This window comes from Cicer arietinum, chromosome 6 (genome assembly GCF_000331145.2).
Source record: "Cicer arietinum cultivar CDC Frontier isolate Library 1 chromosome 6, Cicar.CDCFrontier_v2.0, whole genome shotgun sequence".
Classification (NCBI taxonomy): Eukaryota; Viridiplantae; Streptophyta; class Magnoliopsida; order Fabales; family Fabaceae; genus Cicer; species Cicer arietinum.
The window spans coordinates 7873437-7890446 of NC_021165.2; the positions used below are offsets into that span (position 1 = coordinate 7873437).

Below are 17010 nucleotides of genomic sequence, written 5' to 3' on the forward strand. Positions count from 1 at the left end.
ATTTAATAATAATTATGGACAATTGAGTTTGATTTGTGGTATAAGTAGTTGGTATGAAAAAAAATAAATAGACCACTTTCTAATATAAATTTGATATATTTATTATAACACAAACCATTCAAAATTAAATTGAAAAATCCTTATATATAACTACTAAGTTTATTATTGGTTGGTCTTTTAGAGGTGAGTGAATCTAGATTCTTTTTATTTTTCGGATTTATGAGTAGTTGACTTAACTTTCTCACGTTATTAAATGAGACTAAAAAATCATGTATTGTGTGCGAATCTTCTTCTTCAACATAATCATAGAATTGTTTTATATCATTCTTTTGAATAGGAACGTGTATATTTGACAATTAAAATAATTGGAGGTTTTAGTAATACATAAATATAATGATCAAACGATGTAACAAATAATGATGAAAGATAAATAAATAAAAAGTATAAAATTATATAAAATTGACATAAATTTGATTTTTTTTTTAACAAAAATATGTGGCTAAATAAATAATAATAATGTAATTAGTGGGAGAAACACATAGCTAGTTTTATTGTAATGAAAGTAGTTTAAACAACAAAGTAATATATTAAAAAATATAAAGATTGATATTTTTTTTAAATATGTGACTACATAAATAATAATGCAATAAGTGGGAGAAATAAATAAATAAATAATAAAAAATTCCATCAATTTGCAACTTTAAGATACCTAATTTTGGTTTTTTAACAAATGGCTAAATAAATAATAATAATGCAATTAGTGGGGGAAAATATATTGATAGATTTATTATAATGAGAGTGGTTTAAAGAATAAAATTATATATTAAAAAAATAAGGACCAATAATTTTATTTAAAAAGATGTAACAAATAATGCAATTAGTGTATGAATATATGAGTGGTTTTATTGTAATGTAAGTAGTTTAAGCAATAAAAATGGTAATAATGGAAATAGTGGAAGAAATAAACAGATAAAAATATTTTAAAAACATTACAAAACTGTCATTAATTTGTGAAGAAATTTTTTCATATAGAAACTTAACAACTTTTAAATAAAAGATATATTATTTACTCTAAGGAGAAAACAAAAAGCCATGTTTATTAAAAATATTGTTTTTTAACTCTTCAATTTATTTATATTAAATATTATTGAGAAGGATAATTTTAAAAATACAGTCACCTCTTTTATTAATTTTAGAATATTAAATAAAGATGACTGATCTTTTTAAACCTATGAATTTATTTATTTTTCTTAGAATTTATAACAAATGAAGCACTTAAATAAATTGAGATATAGTAAATAAGAATATATTAGTATAAAAAGTAATTTATGTTTCATTTATAATAAAAGAAGACAAGTAATATGGTACAATTAAAGATTATAAATGAGACTGAGATAGGGTATTATTCTTATATTTATGTTTAAATTTTCCTTTTGTTATTGTAGTTTTTATTTAAATATGCATTGAAATATGTTAAGAGAAATGTTAACAAGTATTTTAAATATATTTAAAAACAATATTTTCAACTTTCAAAAAAATTTAAAATTTATTTTTTAATATAATTTTTTTATTTTTTGACAAATGTTCTTATAAAACTAAAATGTTAAATTTAATGCTATTTATATGTGACATTTTTCATAATTGAAATTATTTCATGTTTTTTTATGGATTTTTTTTAAATATTTTTTTTTTTATTATTCAAATGTCATACATTGAAAAAATATTACGCGATTGTCTTGCTTTTTTTAATTCAATTGGAGTTCGCTTTCCGGAACAACAGCCACCTGAAGGCAATTTATTTTCAAATTCGTAGCAACTTGCAATTTTTTTCTTCTCATTTTAACAATTGTTGTTAATTATTTAATAAAATAAGTTAATAAATAATAAATAATAATAATAATAATAAATAATTATTATAATTTTAATAAATAACTATTATAATTATAATTAAAAATGATTATAATTAAAATGAGTAAATTAAATTATAAATTTCATAGAAAATACATTAAAATTGAAGAAAAAATACATCAAATTTGAGTCGATGCGCCAACAGCGTTTGTGAAGTAGAAATATCAATTATAAGGAAGGGGGGTTTAAATTATAATTGTCCATTTTAAAAATTCTGTTTTAAAAATAAGATCTCAATCTAAGATTGATCTTGGCAGTGATGAAGATCGATATTGGTTTTGTTGAAGATCAATCTTGGTTTGTTTTAAAAACAGTAAAATCAATTTTATCAAAATATGATTTGATTGTAAAGCATAAGATAAATAGAGATAGAGATAGAGAGATCACACAAGGATATATCCTGGTTCACCAATCCGGGTTACGTCTAGTCCTCACAGCCGTGAGATTTTTCACTAAGTGTTCAAGCCAAGATCGTTCTTGGTTTTAACGGATCAATCTTGATCTTTACACAGTTTCTATCTTTCTACCTAGAAAGGATTTCCTCAGTTCTACCTTACTATTTCATAAAGGATTTTTCAAGTTACCTTTCAAAACATGAAAGGATTTTTACAAAACACTCAAACTTATGTTAACAAAATAACCTTGAGTTACAAAGTGGTGATTTTGAGATTGTTTAGAATCTGGATATTTTCTCAACTCTTGTTTGAGAAATAGATTCTGTAAATAGAACTCAGTTGATACTGATTCTAACACAACACAAAGATTAAAAACAACAAGCTCTAAGAATGATATTGAGATGCTTGAGTATGATTCAAATGATTGATCTTTGCTTGGTACTTTTAGTTGTGTTTTGTTCTTTATCTTGAAGCTGCATTTATAGACTTCAAGAAGGCTTGGGACAGCTCATATGGCCGTTGAAATAGGGCCAGCTGTTATGAAAAAGCTGTTGGATAAAGTTTGTCATAAAAAAGAGTAATCACAGCTGCATCCAAGATCGATCTTGAGAACCAGGATTGATCTTCGAATTTGTTTGTGATGAACTAAATTGTACTTTGTGATTGTGTCAGATGTCTGATTTGAGTGCATCCTTTTCAGTCACATGTGCAGATCTGAAAAAGTACAATCAGTCGTGTACTTTACATCTTATAGCCTTGTACTTGCACTTGTCTCTTTTGAAGATTGATCTGGTATTATGCCTTTATTGAAATATGTCTTTGATTCTTCAATTTCTGGAACAAACCTGACTCAGATTGATCCTTTGCTGATTCTATATGAGAATATAAGATGAATGATGTTTCCAGGATAGATCTTTTTACAAGAAAACTGATTATCCTTGTTTATGCCATAAACGAAGATCGTTCTTCGTTTCTCAGCAGAAGGTCAAGATCAATCTTCGTTTTCCTGAATAGCTTTAAGATCAATATTCGTTTTCCATAATCAATCTTCGTTTTACAAAACTACTTTCTTTGATCTGATTTGTGATGTTTGATACCTGTCTTGTTTTAACATACTCAAAAACACATGTTAAATATCAAAACACTTAGAATCATAATTAGAATTCTTAATTAACTTTTTGTTTGTTTTCATCAAAACATTAAATTGAGATTTTGTCTCAACAGTTTGGGCAATGTTTCTTAGTATGACCAGAGACCCGACATAATTTGCATTTTCTTGGTACTCTTTTGTATTGTCCATTTTGTTCTAATATGTGTTTGCTATTTGGACGACCTTTTTTGACTTTCCGCATTTGTGGATTGTGACACAACTTAACACATTCATATTGTAGCCAATATCATTCGTTTGGTATGGGTTAGAACGTTTCGTCGTAGACTTTTAGTACTGTTTCCACCTTGTACACATCATATATAATACTCCAATAATCATATTTTGTGCTAGAACATGCTGCTGCTATCACATGTGAACAAGACATATGTTTAGCTTGATATTTATCATAATTGTACCACTTGTTATGAAGGTTTACAATGAAATGACCAATTGGTCGCCCTTCCCTTGGAACTATTGTCTTGTGGACTATTAAAGTATGATTGCTCCGATCAAAACTATCGACTCTATGACTATTGGATTTACTTATTTTCAATTTCATAAAATTTATGCAAGTTTCTGTGTATACCTGATCATTAGTTAAAATTGATGCTTGTTGTTTTTCCATGGTTTGAAACAATTTCACAGTTTTAAAATAAGTCGATTGGACCAAAGTAGTGATGTTTTTATTTTTTACGAAAAGAATTAAAAAAAATCAGCAAAATTAAGGTAAAAAAAACTAACTCCTATTAGGCCAATTAGAAGAGTTTTCCTGGGCTGAGAATGATAAGTTGAAAAGATGAAAATAGCTTGAAGATAAAAAATATCCTATTTAGTAAGTAAGTTGTACATTTCGTTCACGTAAAACTAAATTTTAAGTTATATAAATTATAATAAAAAAATTCTAAAAGTCAAAATATAATTTTAATTACAACAATGAAAGAAAAAAAAAACTATAATTTATAATTTTACAAATTACTTGAATTTTTTTATAAAAAAATATTTATAAATTAATAAATGATTGCTATTGAATATAGTTAGTTTATAATTTCTAAACTATTAGTTATAAAGTTATTTTTTATCCTTATCAAACAGAATTATAAATATTTCAAAGGAGGAAGCTTAAAAAAAAAAAATAACAAAGAAGTCTTGCCTTTATGATTCCATAAAAAAAATCATATTTTAGAACTTGCTGCACTGAATAATAAAAGAGAGAAAAACCATTTTACCGGTGGTTATCATATTAATTAATGAGGGAGAAGAGAGAAAAAAAATTTAGAAGTAAATCAAAAAAAAAAAAAACCTTAAATTTTAATTCAACAGATAGATCAATCAATATTAAATATCTTATTCTGATTTAAATACGACACATCATATTTATATAGATTAATTACAATAGAATTTGTTCGCATTTAAAAAAAAATCATAAGTTAAGTCAATAAAATAATCATAAGTTGCATATCAACCAAACATGATTTATTGTCTTTTTCTGACAAAATCCTCTTTGAGTTTTTTTTTTTTTTTTTTGTCTTCTTATGATTATAAAAAGTAAGCATAATCTTCCATTTTTTTGTTCAAACAATAAATAAAAATAAGCGTAACCTTGAGCAAAGAAATAAGCTGAGAGGCACGAAGTCCGTTTTGTTGGTTACGGCAAACGCATTACTAAAGTTTACTTCGTACATTTAGTTGAGCTATTGCTTTTGCATCTTTTGCCACCTTGTGATCGATGGCTCGGGAAAGCGATTATAAAATCGTTAGCGAATAGAAGAAGTTTGGTGATTCAACAACCGGAAAACACTTCTATACCGGCGCCGCTTTATTTTTCCTTTTATAAAGTTATATTATCATGAAAATTACAATCATCAATTTCGCCGGATAAAAAAAAAGCGATTGTATACGCACGGTGAACAAAAGCACAACATATTGTTATTATTATTTAATAAAAATTATACGGTGGAAATTGAATATTGGTTGCATGAGTTCTAATAATAGGAATAGAAATGGGTAAAAAGCAATCGTTGCGGAGCAAAGCAGTCCACCTTGTTTCGGATCTCACCACTGTTCTTCTCAACCCTATTTCTGACCACAACAATAACAAACCGTCTCTTTCTCCTTCCGTAAGTTTCGATTATTAATTATCTTATTATCGCTTTAAATTTTATTCATTTTTCTAATTATCGCTTTGTTTATATTATTATTAAGGAAGAAGAAGAAGAAGATGAGGTGAATGAGTTAAAGGAAAGCGAATCAGTGGTAGACGGACCTGATACGTCGTCGTTTACTGCATTCCTTTATTCATTTTTATCTTCCTCGTCGATTTCTACAGATAACAATGCAAACGATGACGATGCGATTGTTGCTGGAAGCAATCACCTCATGAATGAAAATTTGGTTGTTAAGAAGGGATTGTTTTCTAAAAGTAAACAATCAATTGGTAAAGTTTTTTACCTAGCTGCTAGAATGGGTGGATTTCCAAGACAAGATCGTGGTGGTAGGGAAAATGTTGAGAATGATGGACATGGTGTTGAGATGAAACGTATTCAGCCGTTGAAAGATGTTTCTGGTGTGCCTTTGGTTGATCATCTTCCGGAAATTGAAGAACCTTCCATGTTGATTTCGAATAGTTTGAGGAATGCGGTTTATAATTCGCTTCCGACTCTTATTCATGGGAGGAAATGGTTAATGTTGTACAGGTATGCTTTCACTTTTCGATGAGGTAAAATTGATGATTCTAAAGTTGCAAAATTGATTTTAACATATTTAAATATCTTGGTTTTGCCTCCAGTATTTATTATAACATGAAGCTAGAATTTAGAGTTTTTGGCTCCTAAGTTGATTTTTAGCCTTAAATTAATCCTTCAACTCACTTTTACGAAAATGTATCCAAACATATATTACTGCAAAACCTAACACACTTACTGGCAAACACAAGATTCTTTGCCATTATGTGTTGATGTTCCAAAATCTTGTTGATTTGATCAATATTTTTTTGTGGCATCTTTGCATGTAATGCAGCACCTGGAGACATGGGATATCACTTTCAACTCTTTACCGCCGAAGCATGCTTTTTCCGGGACCGAGTTTGCTGGTACACTTTCATTGCCCTCCAGCACATATAAACTTATGTTGTTTATGATTTATTTATGTCTGTTCTGCATGCTGATAGTCACACACGGTTTTATGTTTTATTTTATTTTATTAGACAAATTGGTAATCTCTTGGACTTTGTTCGAATGATAAATTGAGTTGCACATTGGATTAGAGATAAGGTTTGCAACATGGTTAGTTCTAATTTACTTTTAAATTTAATTGTTAACTGATATGAGGTGCATATTTCATCCATGTTGATTTGAATTTGCCAGAAGCTAAGAAACAACTATTAGGTTTGGTGGTGGAAGCTCTTTCCTTTTCCTTTAATTTAAATTTTACATTTATTAAGTAGTTGGATACTGACATATGAGTTTTGTCTAGTTACCTAAATATAATTTGATTGCATTTAGAGTCGAGCTATAAATGAAAATAAAGTTCCACATATTACAGTAAGTTGCCTGTGTGTTGTCCAATTTTAATCTGCAAAGATAAATGCATAATTGTGTCCTTTAATCAGTAAAGCTTCAAGATAATAATATTCTACAATCTGCATTCAGGGATTGGTTCTTAATGTGTTGTTAGCTATTCTGTTCCAGGTTGTTGGAGACCGGAAAGGAGCAGTGTTCGGTGGCTTGGTTGAAGCACCCCTTCGACCATCCAACAAGAGAAAATACCAGGTCAGGTTTTATGTTCGAACTATGGTACTATTGGCTGCTTCACTTAGCTACAGAGTCAGTCTTAACTTTTATTAATCTTGTTGACATAAATTTTGTACAGGGAACAAACAGTACATTTGTTTTCACAAATATCTCCGGTCAACCGGTTGTATATCGCCCAACAGGTATCTATTTTTTATTTGAGTTTGAACATTCTATTCTTTATCTTTTATTTTTATTTTCATCATTATATAGTGTTTTCTCTATGTAATAATCATTGATGAACTTGTTCTATTTGTCAATAACTTGCCTAAGTTGAATAACTAAATTACCAAATGAATACTTTGATGTTTCTTTTACAAAAATATTTGGATGAGTAGAAAATTTATTCAAGTTAATTTATTGTGATAAAACATCATCAGTTTTAATGACATGGATTTCCCATGGGTTATGTGGTGCACATTATAGAAAAAAGCTATAAAATTTATTTTATTTTAAAACAAACATGGTACTTTTGTAACTCAGAATCTGGCTATATGTTAGAATCCATCCCGGTCACCCTATTTTTTTGGTTTTAAAAAATCAGAAGGCTGCCTACATACGTGGGATAGTCATGATATTATACAACATCTTTCCAAAGGATTGATTGCCAATTCTGCCATTGAAGAAGGCTTGCTTTTACTTTTCTGTTGACTTCTGAGACCCCATAATTTGTATGCTACAATCTACATACGACAGTTTTTTGGAAGCTACATTTAATTTTAACTCAAGGCTAATTCATATGTATTGTTGAAAATGATAAATTTCCTGGCATCTTTAGCAGTTTCCATCAGAGGAATTTTTGAAAAAAAAGAACAATAAGTCTGGTTTTCAATTTTCAAATATTTGACCGGACCAAAAAAATCAACATGATATTCTCTTACTGTAGTTGCCCACAAAAAGTTAATGCAATATTTTATTTGACATGCAGCAGAGTAATTTTGTGTACGATTCAGCATGAGTACTGTATGAGGCTTTACTTAAATTTTAAAACGTGATAAAGTTAAAATTACACTCATGTCGCCCCCATCTTTATATCTTAACTCTTGATCCACATGACAGTAGAAAGAAAATACCTGGGTTGGTTTGGAATTCCAATGCTGCTTCATTTATCTCGATGAACTGTACTGAATAAACCATACTATTGCAGGAGTAAACCGCTACTTCACACTTTGCACCACCGACTCTCTAGCAGTTGGTGGTGGAGGTCATTTTGCGCTTTATTTGGACGGTGATCTGTAAGAACTTTGTACTTATGCTATCTTTTTTCACCCTATCTCATCAAGCAAATTATTGTCCTTCCCAGCCTGATTTTTTTGTTACAATTTTTTGACATATCTACTCAAGATTGAATGGGTCTAGCTCCGTCTCTGAAACTTACGACAATCCTTGCTTAGCACATTCTCAAGAATTTCAAGTGAAGGAAGTAGAGGTGCACATAAATATCCCTCACTCACATTCACCTGAATGAACCTCCCCAACCTTTTTTCACGTGTTTATCAATTAGTTGCAGTTCATTTGTTTCCCTCCATATCTATGATTCATTTACTTCAAATTAAAAAAACTAATTAGCAAATCCTCTTTCCTCCTTGCAGTTGTGGGGCTTTGTATTTCCTTCAAAATATGAGGAAATAATGAAATTGAGCAAAACAGAGACACCTGGGATCTGTAGCTGGTAAATACCTATGACTATGTATCAAATTATTAGTCAAAGTCTTGCAGTTTGCATTTTACCAAATAATCAGGCTGAGTCTCAAGCCTGACAATTTCTGCTAGTATGGGATACAAAGTTAATAGACAGTATGAAGCAGAAATTGTACGAATCCCCCCATGTTATCACCATGTAACATGCTTGTAAATATTTGCAAGGATGTATATACAGAGTTCATTCCTGATAATTACAAAACGGCCTATTTTGTGTAGACTACAAATTGGAGCAAATTTATGTGCTGGCATACTTAAGCAGTTAAAGGAAAACGAAGGATAACTAGTTCTATGGCCCAAGTAGATAATCTGAGGTTAGCAATCCTTCTAATCGAGCTTAGAACGGGAGTGCTTTAGAAGTTGATATCTTTAGCAAATATGTTTAGAAGAATCTTCTGGTAAGGTGGGGTATTTCTATATCTGTTGCTTCCTCATATGCTGCTCCATGAACACCATGAGGCAAGACACGAGCGGTTGGATTTTTTTTTGACCATGTTCCTCTCATTCCAGAGTTTGTGTATTTAGATTTTGGTTTGGAAGGGGTTCAAATTGGCCTATCTTGTGTCTTCTAAACTAATATTCAAACATTCTCTTAGCAATCTGTATGCCACACTAGGACCTCCTGGAACTGTTGAACCATTTATGTTCTGCTCAAGTGGCTAAACATAATGAGAGGCAGTTGAGTCAGGTTGTTAAAGTTTGTTAACAACTCAGTTCTTTGTGCTCAAATAAAACCCTCTCAGTATGATCTCACCATTTATGTTTTTGGTCCTTCAAGTATTTTTTGTTTTTGTTGTAAAACACTGTCTTAAATTATTCTTATTTAAAATGAGAAAAATTACATAAGGTCTAACTGATCTAATAAAATACCGATATTGATAGGCTAAATACTATATCTCGGATTGGAACTTAGAACTTCACTGATGTTTGCAAATTACTTTGCTATTTCATCTAGTAAAAAAAAAAAATTCAAATTGACTATCAATTTCTGTTTTTAAGATAAGTAATTTCTTTTTTTATAATTTTATCTTTCAATTAATAATTATACACTACATCTAATTTATTGTACCACCTCTTGTCTTAAATAAAAGTTTCACTTAAAAAATTATTCCTAAATATAAGTCACTTTATCAATTATTAGATCATTTTTATCAATTTTTAGATAAATTAATTATTTTTGAATAAAATTACCTGGATCATTTTTTATGAATGAGCAGAAAAAAAGGTGTCATATTACATTTAATTCTAACACGGTGTTGACATTGGCATGTGCATAAAGAATGATCAATGTGATTTTGTGTTTCCAAAAGTGGAAGGGTTCTCTCATCTTTGCTTTGTTGAGAGGAAGGTGAATAATTTGAGTTACTAAATGCACTTAAGTGAGTTCATGATCTTCAAATATATATCTAGTTGACTTTGACCTAAATTTGGATTTGTAGTCTGTTATAGACAAATTCTACAAGGATAGAGACAATGTTTATGTTTCTAAATTTGGTGCTATTCTTTATTTTTATTTTTATGATAGACGCTCTTTTTTTGTCCCATTTTAAAAACTAATGTTGAATTTATTATAAGACTAATTAATGAGATCTGCATATGCTCTCACAAAGACTACCGCATCTTTAACTGTTATTTATATATTATTGATATCTCAATTTATATTCAAGGGATTATTATGAATGAAATATTATAAACATCTCTTCGGAAGAAAAAATGTTGGTAACCATTGAGGTTATGATGTTAAATTAAATGTTAAACCTCATCAACAAACAGTGTGAGGTTACGTGTCAATTTTTTTTGACCTACGGACATTATTTTTCTTCTGAAAAATTACATCAAATGCATTATTAATTTGGGGGATTTGGAGCCTATAATACTTTTATATAGATATAAGATAATTTAGGTGAAAATGTTTAATTTAATTTATAAATATTGTTATCATTAGATTAAACGTCGTGTTTCGAATTTGAACTTAAAACTCTGCAGTTGTATGAATTAATTATAATGATATTTACGATATTTTTTAAGACAAACAAAAAAGTACAAAGTTCAACAAAATAAGATATAAGATTAAGTTCAACAAACTATAATCAAAAAAGAATATACTTAAAGCCCCTTAATTAAGGGTGATAAAATGGATACCTACCACCACCATCATTTATTGATTTTATATGTTATTTCTTGTTTATTAATGATAAATATTTATACATAATTTTTTATATTTATTAATAACAAATATGTTTCATATACTTTTTATTCATTAATTATAAATATGTATTTTCATTTTTTTTATCAATAATAAGTATTTATTCCATATTTTTTTAATATTTATTAATTAATAATAAATATTTGTCTCGTATTTTTTATGTATAATTGATAAATATTTATGTTGTGATTTTTTATATTTATTACTAACAAATATTTATCGCCTCTTTTTCATACATAAATTATAATTATGTATCTCACATTTTTTTACTTACAAAATGATTCTATCATTTCAATATTAATGATTTCGCTAAAACTTTAATGTTAGATGATAATTATGTTTTTCATGTAGTTTTTATTTTTGCAGTTTTTATGTTTGGATTAAATTTTGTTTTTGGGCGTGCTATTTTTTATTTAGCACTTTTTTTTGTAAATTGCTGTTTTTTTAATATGCAGATTTAATTTTTCTTGTAGTTAATTAATTAGGGTTTAGTGTTAGTTTAGTATTGAATGCTAATTCGCATAGGCTACTGCAGTAAGAAACGATGTCGTTTACATGCGGGCATGGCAAGTTGTAAGCAGTAAACAGTCGTGGTTGTACGGCCGTAGAGTGGAGCATCATTCGATCGGAGAATCGAAATCGGGAGAATTAGAACTAAAAAGCCTTTGAATGGCTCCACCCAAGTCTAAAGCTCCCACTCAGGCCACCAATACAAGGATTTTCTTCTTTTCCATTCTCCTCGCTCTCCAATACGGCGCTCAACCTTTGATTTCCAAACGCTGCATCAGGTTTCTCTTCCCTTTTATTTTTTCACCTTCTCATATTCAACTTTCAACTTTTTTTACTTCTGATTTCTTCTTCATCTACTGTACAACTGTAATTTACTCTCTAATTGAAAAGTTCACTGTTGCCAACAATTTATCATCGTTGTTTTGGTCGTCATTATTAGGTTTTGCATAGTAAATAATCACTGTTTGAATAATCCTTAGAAGTATTAATATCTTTTTTGTGATTTGGTGTACTAAGAGGATCATAAAATTAACATAATTGAGCTAAACATCGAAATATATTAAAGTTGGTTTGTGCTGTAATAACACTATGGAGGGTATGCAATTCCACCCTAAAAGAAAGCACAACGGAAAAATCAAAAAGAGTACTGATCATTCTATTTTTATGTTGAAGTCTTTACTCTTAAAAATCAATTGAAGAAATCTAATTGATCAAGTATAAACAAAAGAATAAATTCTGTGGGGGAATTTTGAGGTTGACCAAATTAAGCAAAACTGCAAAAGAATAAATCCTTTTTATTATACAGTGTTTGATTAGAAGGGAAAGGAGAGGAGAGGTTTTTATCTTCAATTTTATTCATGTATTTGGTAGACATGTGGAAGGCCTACTTTCGGGCATAACATGATTTTATACTGAATGATCGAAAGATCTTAGAAATTCAGTTACCTGCATTGTTTTATACTGTGGCTGGTACGGGTTTATGTAATTCAATTTGGATGGCAATTATTCGGCTGGAGAAGTGGAGTTTTCGGTCAAGATGAGTTCAAATGAGAAGTCAACCTCGTTTATTGTTTTAGTTTCTGATAATGTCAGAAACTACTGTATGATTTTTGTTGCTATTAATCTCATGTTAGTTAGTACAAACTGAGCATAGCTCTTGCATTTTTTCTTCTTCATGTGTGTGCACCTGGCAATTGATTTTTATGTTGAAGTCTTTACTCTTAAAAATCAATTGAAGAAATCTAATTGATTTTTATGTTTCTTATATGCCTAGTTTTCCCAGCTAAACCTCAAACATCAAAATAAAAAGAGCCACTGATGATTCAAAAATCACCCATAGTCTTTGTAGATGTCATATCTTGTATCCTACTCATACATTATCCCACCTGTATCAGCCGAAAATTCAAAAAATAAAAAATGGCATGATGCTGGCTGACTGGCTGACATATCTGGTTATGTGTTCAAAATGGATATCAATTGGACACTAGTATAGATATCAACTAATCATTATAATGTATCTGTGCTCTCACTTTTAACTTATGTAAAAAATACATCTGTCCATGTGATTGATGGATTTAATATCTTTAGTCCTTCATTTCCTTGTGCGTTGATCCTTCAATTAACATCTTAATTGTGAATGACCATGTGAAGCATGCCTTAATAACTTATTTTCCCTCTTCCAACAGCCGTGAAGTTATTGTGACTTCATCCGTTTTGGCATGTGAGGCTGCAAAGGTAACCTCAAACTGTATTAAATAGTTTTGGCATGTTTTGTTAGAAAACATGTACTATTCATTGTTTGATATTATTATTTGGAATATTCATGTATGTTTTTAATCTGCTTTTTAGGTTATATTTGCTGTGTACTTCATGGCAAAAGAAGGTAGTCTAGGGAGAACGTTCAAAGAATGGACTTTGGTTGGTGCATTGACTGCATCAGGACTTCCTGCAGCTATATATGCACTGCAAAATAGTTTGTTGCAAATTTCTTACAAAAATCTTGATTCACTCACATTCTCAATGCTGAATCAGACAAAAATAATTTTCACTGCATTATTTACATATTTTATGTTGAGGTATGTTCCTGTAATAACAAATATTAATATTCTGCTCTTTCAGTCAAAGTCTATTTGTTCAAATATGTGTAATTGGAGATGTTAAACTTTATCTGTGTCAAGTAAACAGTTTCATTCATTAGCTGTTGTTTCATCATAAAAAAGTGAAGGTACTTTGTTCTTTAGTGTTTTCTGTGATATTGGCCAGCTATGGTGTATGTGTTGTGTAGGTTGTTATCCTTGGGCTAGGGATTTTCCTGTACTCTGAGTTGAATTAGGTCAGAGATGTGCAGTTTGGTATTTTCCAACACCTTCAACTGTGAATTGTTGGGTTTTGCGTATTGTACTTGCTGTTTTTTGGCGTTCTAGATGTTGATTTCTTCTTCACTTGTTTACGTGGATTGTAGGATGATGTTACGAGCCTGGTACCTTATTATCCTGAAAATCTTCTTAATTACAAATATTGTTGAAGATCTTTCAATGTCTGCAACCTGCCTATCCCCAAGATCCATATTTCATCTCATATGACAAAATATCCTCCTTCTAATCCCTTCCTCTTATTTGCATACATTACTGCCTAATCCTCTATCTAGTACACCCAACCTAACTATTTCCAACCAGGTAGTGAACTGCATAACAACATATTGGATGGTGTTACCTAACAGGTGATTCTTGGGAGACTCTTCTAAGAAGTTTCTCTGATCTTCTTCTCTTGATGGGTTTCTGCATTTCTTATTTGTATTTTGTTTTTGCGCTGGTTCGTTCAGCATTGCTTCTCTTCTCTTAGTTGCACTTAGGATGGTTCAACATCTTTTACTGTGCTCAGTTCTTTTCTCTTCTTGATGACGGCTTCCTATTAAAGTAGGGTGTTTTTTTTTCTTCTACTTGTAACAAGTTAAAGCTTAGTGTTATAAGGCTATTAACTCGAGGGGGAGAGTTCGAGTTAAGAAATTAGGGTTAAGGTTATTAGTCTTATTGTTGGAAGGCTTGGGCTTATACTAGTACTTTACCTCATTACTAGATTAAATTGCAGTATTAGACTAGGGGTTAGTAACTTATTGCATCTATCAATCATATTCCGACTATTGTGTATCTTTCTCTGTTTTCCCTATTCTCTAGCACTAAACCTTAATTCTATTACTGTACACTTGAAGGCATCTGATCATAATTGATACAGGCAAAAACAATCAATTCAACAAATTGGAGCCTTGTTCTTGTTAATAGCTGCAGCAGTTTTACTTAGTGTTGGTGAAGGCTCTAACAAAGGTTCTACTAGTGGTAATGCTGATCAAATTTTATTCTATGGAATTGTACCTGTATTAATTGCTTCACTGCTCTCTGGACTAGCTTCTTCCCTGTGCCAATGGGCTTCTCAGGTTAAAAATAACTTACAATTTTATGTTCAAACTTAATTTTTCTGAATTTATTAATATTTATATTCATCCAATTGCTTTCTTCTATTACAGGTTAAGAAACACTCATCATACCTAATGACTGTAGAAATGTCCATTGTTGGAAGTTTATGTTTGCTTGCCAGTACCTTCAAATCTCCAGATGGGGAAGCCATGAGACAGCATGGATTTTTTCATGCTTGGACTCCTCTAACTTGGGTAATGTTCATACTAATATTTTTCTTTTTGATATAATTCTTTGGAACCCCTTAGATTGTTGTTGTGCTTATGTATGTACGGAGCCAATACAACCATGACGTTGGTCTAGAAAATGAAATTTTCAATTTATAATATGTACCCTCTTTGCCAAACGCATCCATGTACATGTAAAGTTGGACCAATATGTTTTGAGGATTCAATCGATATCAAATTTTTTTGGGGGGTAGCAGTTTCTGTTAATTATACCCTAATTGCATATCGATTTTTGCTAACCAAAACCAAAATGCCTTACATCTGTAGTTCAAGAAATTTTATTTTTTGTATTCAGTTCAACGCACTTCATTAAATTAAAATCACATACATTTGTGATTCTATTAGATGGAAAGTGTTATCAACTTATTAATAGTATTAATGAGTAAAAGACACGTTCAAAATCCATAATATGGACTTTTTAGTGCCTTGTCTAGGGTATTTTATCCATGTGTAGTGATTGGGCCTTTAATAAATATTGATGTACATCAACTTAAAAAGTTGCATATTGTTTTGAATTCATTTCAGATCCCAGTAATTTTCAATGCCCTTGGTGGAATCCTTGTTGGTTTAGTTACAAGCTATGCTGGCGGTGTTCGAAAGGTAAGTTTTACTTTGTATACTAAAATTGTTTTGAGATGTACATAGATGATTGATGAAAACGGTGATCTGATTGTAGTTGGTCCTTCTTGTTAGTTTACTGCGTTTTCAGTTTTCACACTGTATACCAAGTGGTTGATTGGAGGAAACAAACTTTATGCATTTGATGATATTGTTTACTTTTGTCTTAGGTTTTAGAGGCATAAATCTATATTCTAATATACATTATTGCTATTCATGGAGACAAATTATTATTTCACTTTTTTGGTTGAGCAGTAGAGCCAGTAACTGCACAAACTTTTGATACGTAATTGAGTTACTGGTAATTTGCCACTGTAGGATATTAAATTTTTGAGGAACTTTGCAGTTACCGGACATGATGGCAATTCTATGACATCCAAAATCATTTTATTGGGACTTCAGAGAAAAACATCTTTCATATTTTCTGATTTGTATAAATTTTACTTAGGTGGCTTTCGTTCAATGTTGTTTTGCAGGGATTTGTGATTGTCTCAGCTTTACTCGTTACAGCATTGCTACAGTTCATTTTTGAAGGAAAACCACCTTCATTGTATTGTCTTGTGGCTCTTCCGCTAGTGGTCGGTAGCATTTCAATATATCAGAAATACCCCTACCAGATTAAGAAAAAGGAATCATAAAACCATCCCGCCATAGTATGGGGAAGTTATTTGACTCGTTCCCCGCTCAAGCTTCTTTGTTTTATATCCATAATATATAAGCATCTTGTAAATGATAGAAGGTAGGCATTCTTTTTAATGCCTGCTCGATCTCAATAGAATTAGGATCTTATTATATAGACTTTTTTCTCTTCTTTTCTGGAACTTTTGAATGAGGCATTTATCTTGGTCTTCTATTCAATGTGTGGATAGAGGGACGAAGTTCTTGTATTTGAAATTTGTGTTGGAGAAGTAAATGGCTATAGAGGGTTGATGAAAAGGAAATTTACGTAAAAAAAATAGTATGACTTTTCTTCACTGAACTAGAACATTATAGATTTGAGTATTTTTTTTGTTCTTGAATAAGAGAATTTTTTTTAA

The 17010-nt window shown here is 30.3% G+C and overlaps 2 protein-coding genes across 3 annotated transcripts; both read left to right on the forward strand.

The window, feature by feature from the left end:
- Nucleotides 1–5025: 5025 nt before the first annotated feature.
- Nucleotides 5026–9695, forward strand: LOC101506111 (uncharacterized). Of its 2 annotated transcripts, XM_004504014.4 has the most exons (9): nt 5027–5570; nt 5656–6146; nt 6469–6541; nt 7140–7220; nt 7321–7384; nt 8389–8476; nt 8586–8670; nt 8834–8913; nt 9162–9695. In XM_004504014.4, coding segments are annotated over exons 1-9 (1080 nt in total). In that variant the 5' UTR covers nt 5027–5453; the 3' UTR covers nt 9163–9695. The 2 variants fall into 2 exon arrangements, with proteins under 2 accessions (XP_004504070.1, XP_004504071.1); XM_004504013.4 differs by having other exon boundaries at nt 5026–5570; nt 8834–9695.
- Nucleotides 9696–11670: 1975 nt separating this feature from the next.
- On the forward strand, nt 11671–17010 carry LOC101506649 (UDP-N-acetylglucosamine transporter ROCK1). Its single transcript, XM_004504015.4, has 7 exons — nt 11671–11936; nt 13344–13392; nt 13507–13733; nt 14890–15088; nt 15179–15322; nt 15881–15955; nt 16450–17010. The coding sequence occupies exons 1-7, from the start codon at nt 11818–11820 to the stop codon at nt 16609–16611; spliced, it is 975 nt and encodes a 324-aa protein (XP_004504072.1). The 5' UTR covers nt 11671–11817; the 3' UTR covers nt 16612–17010.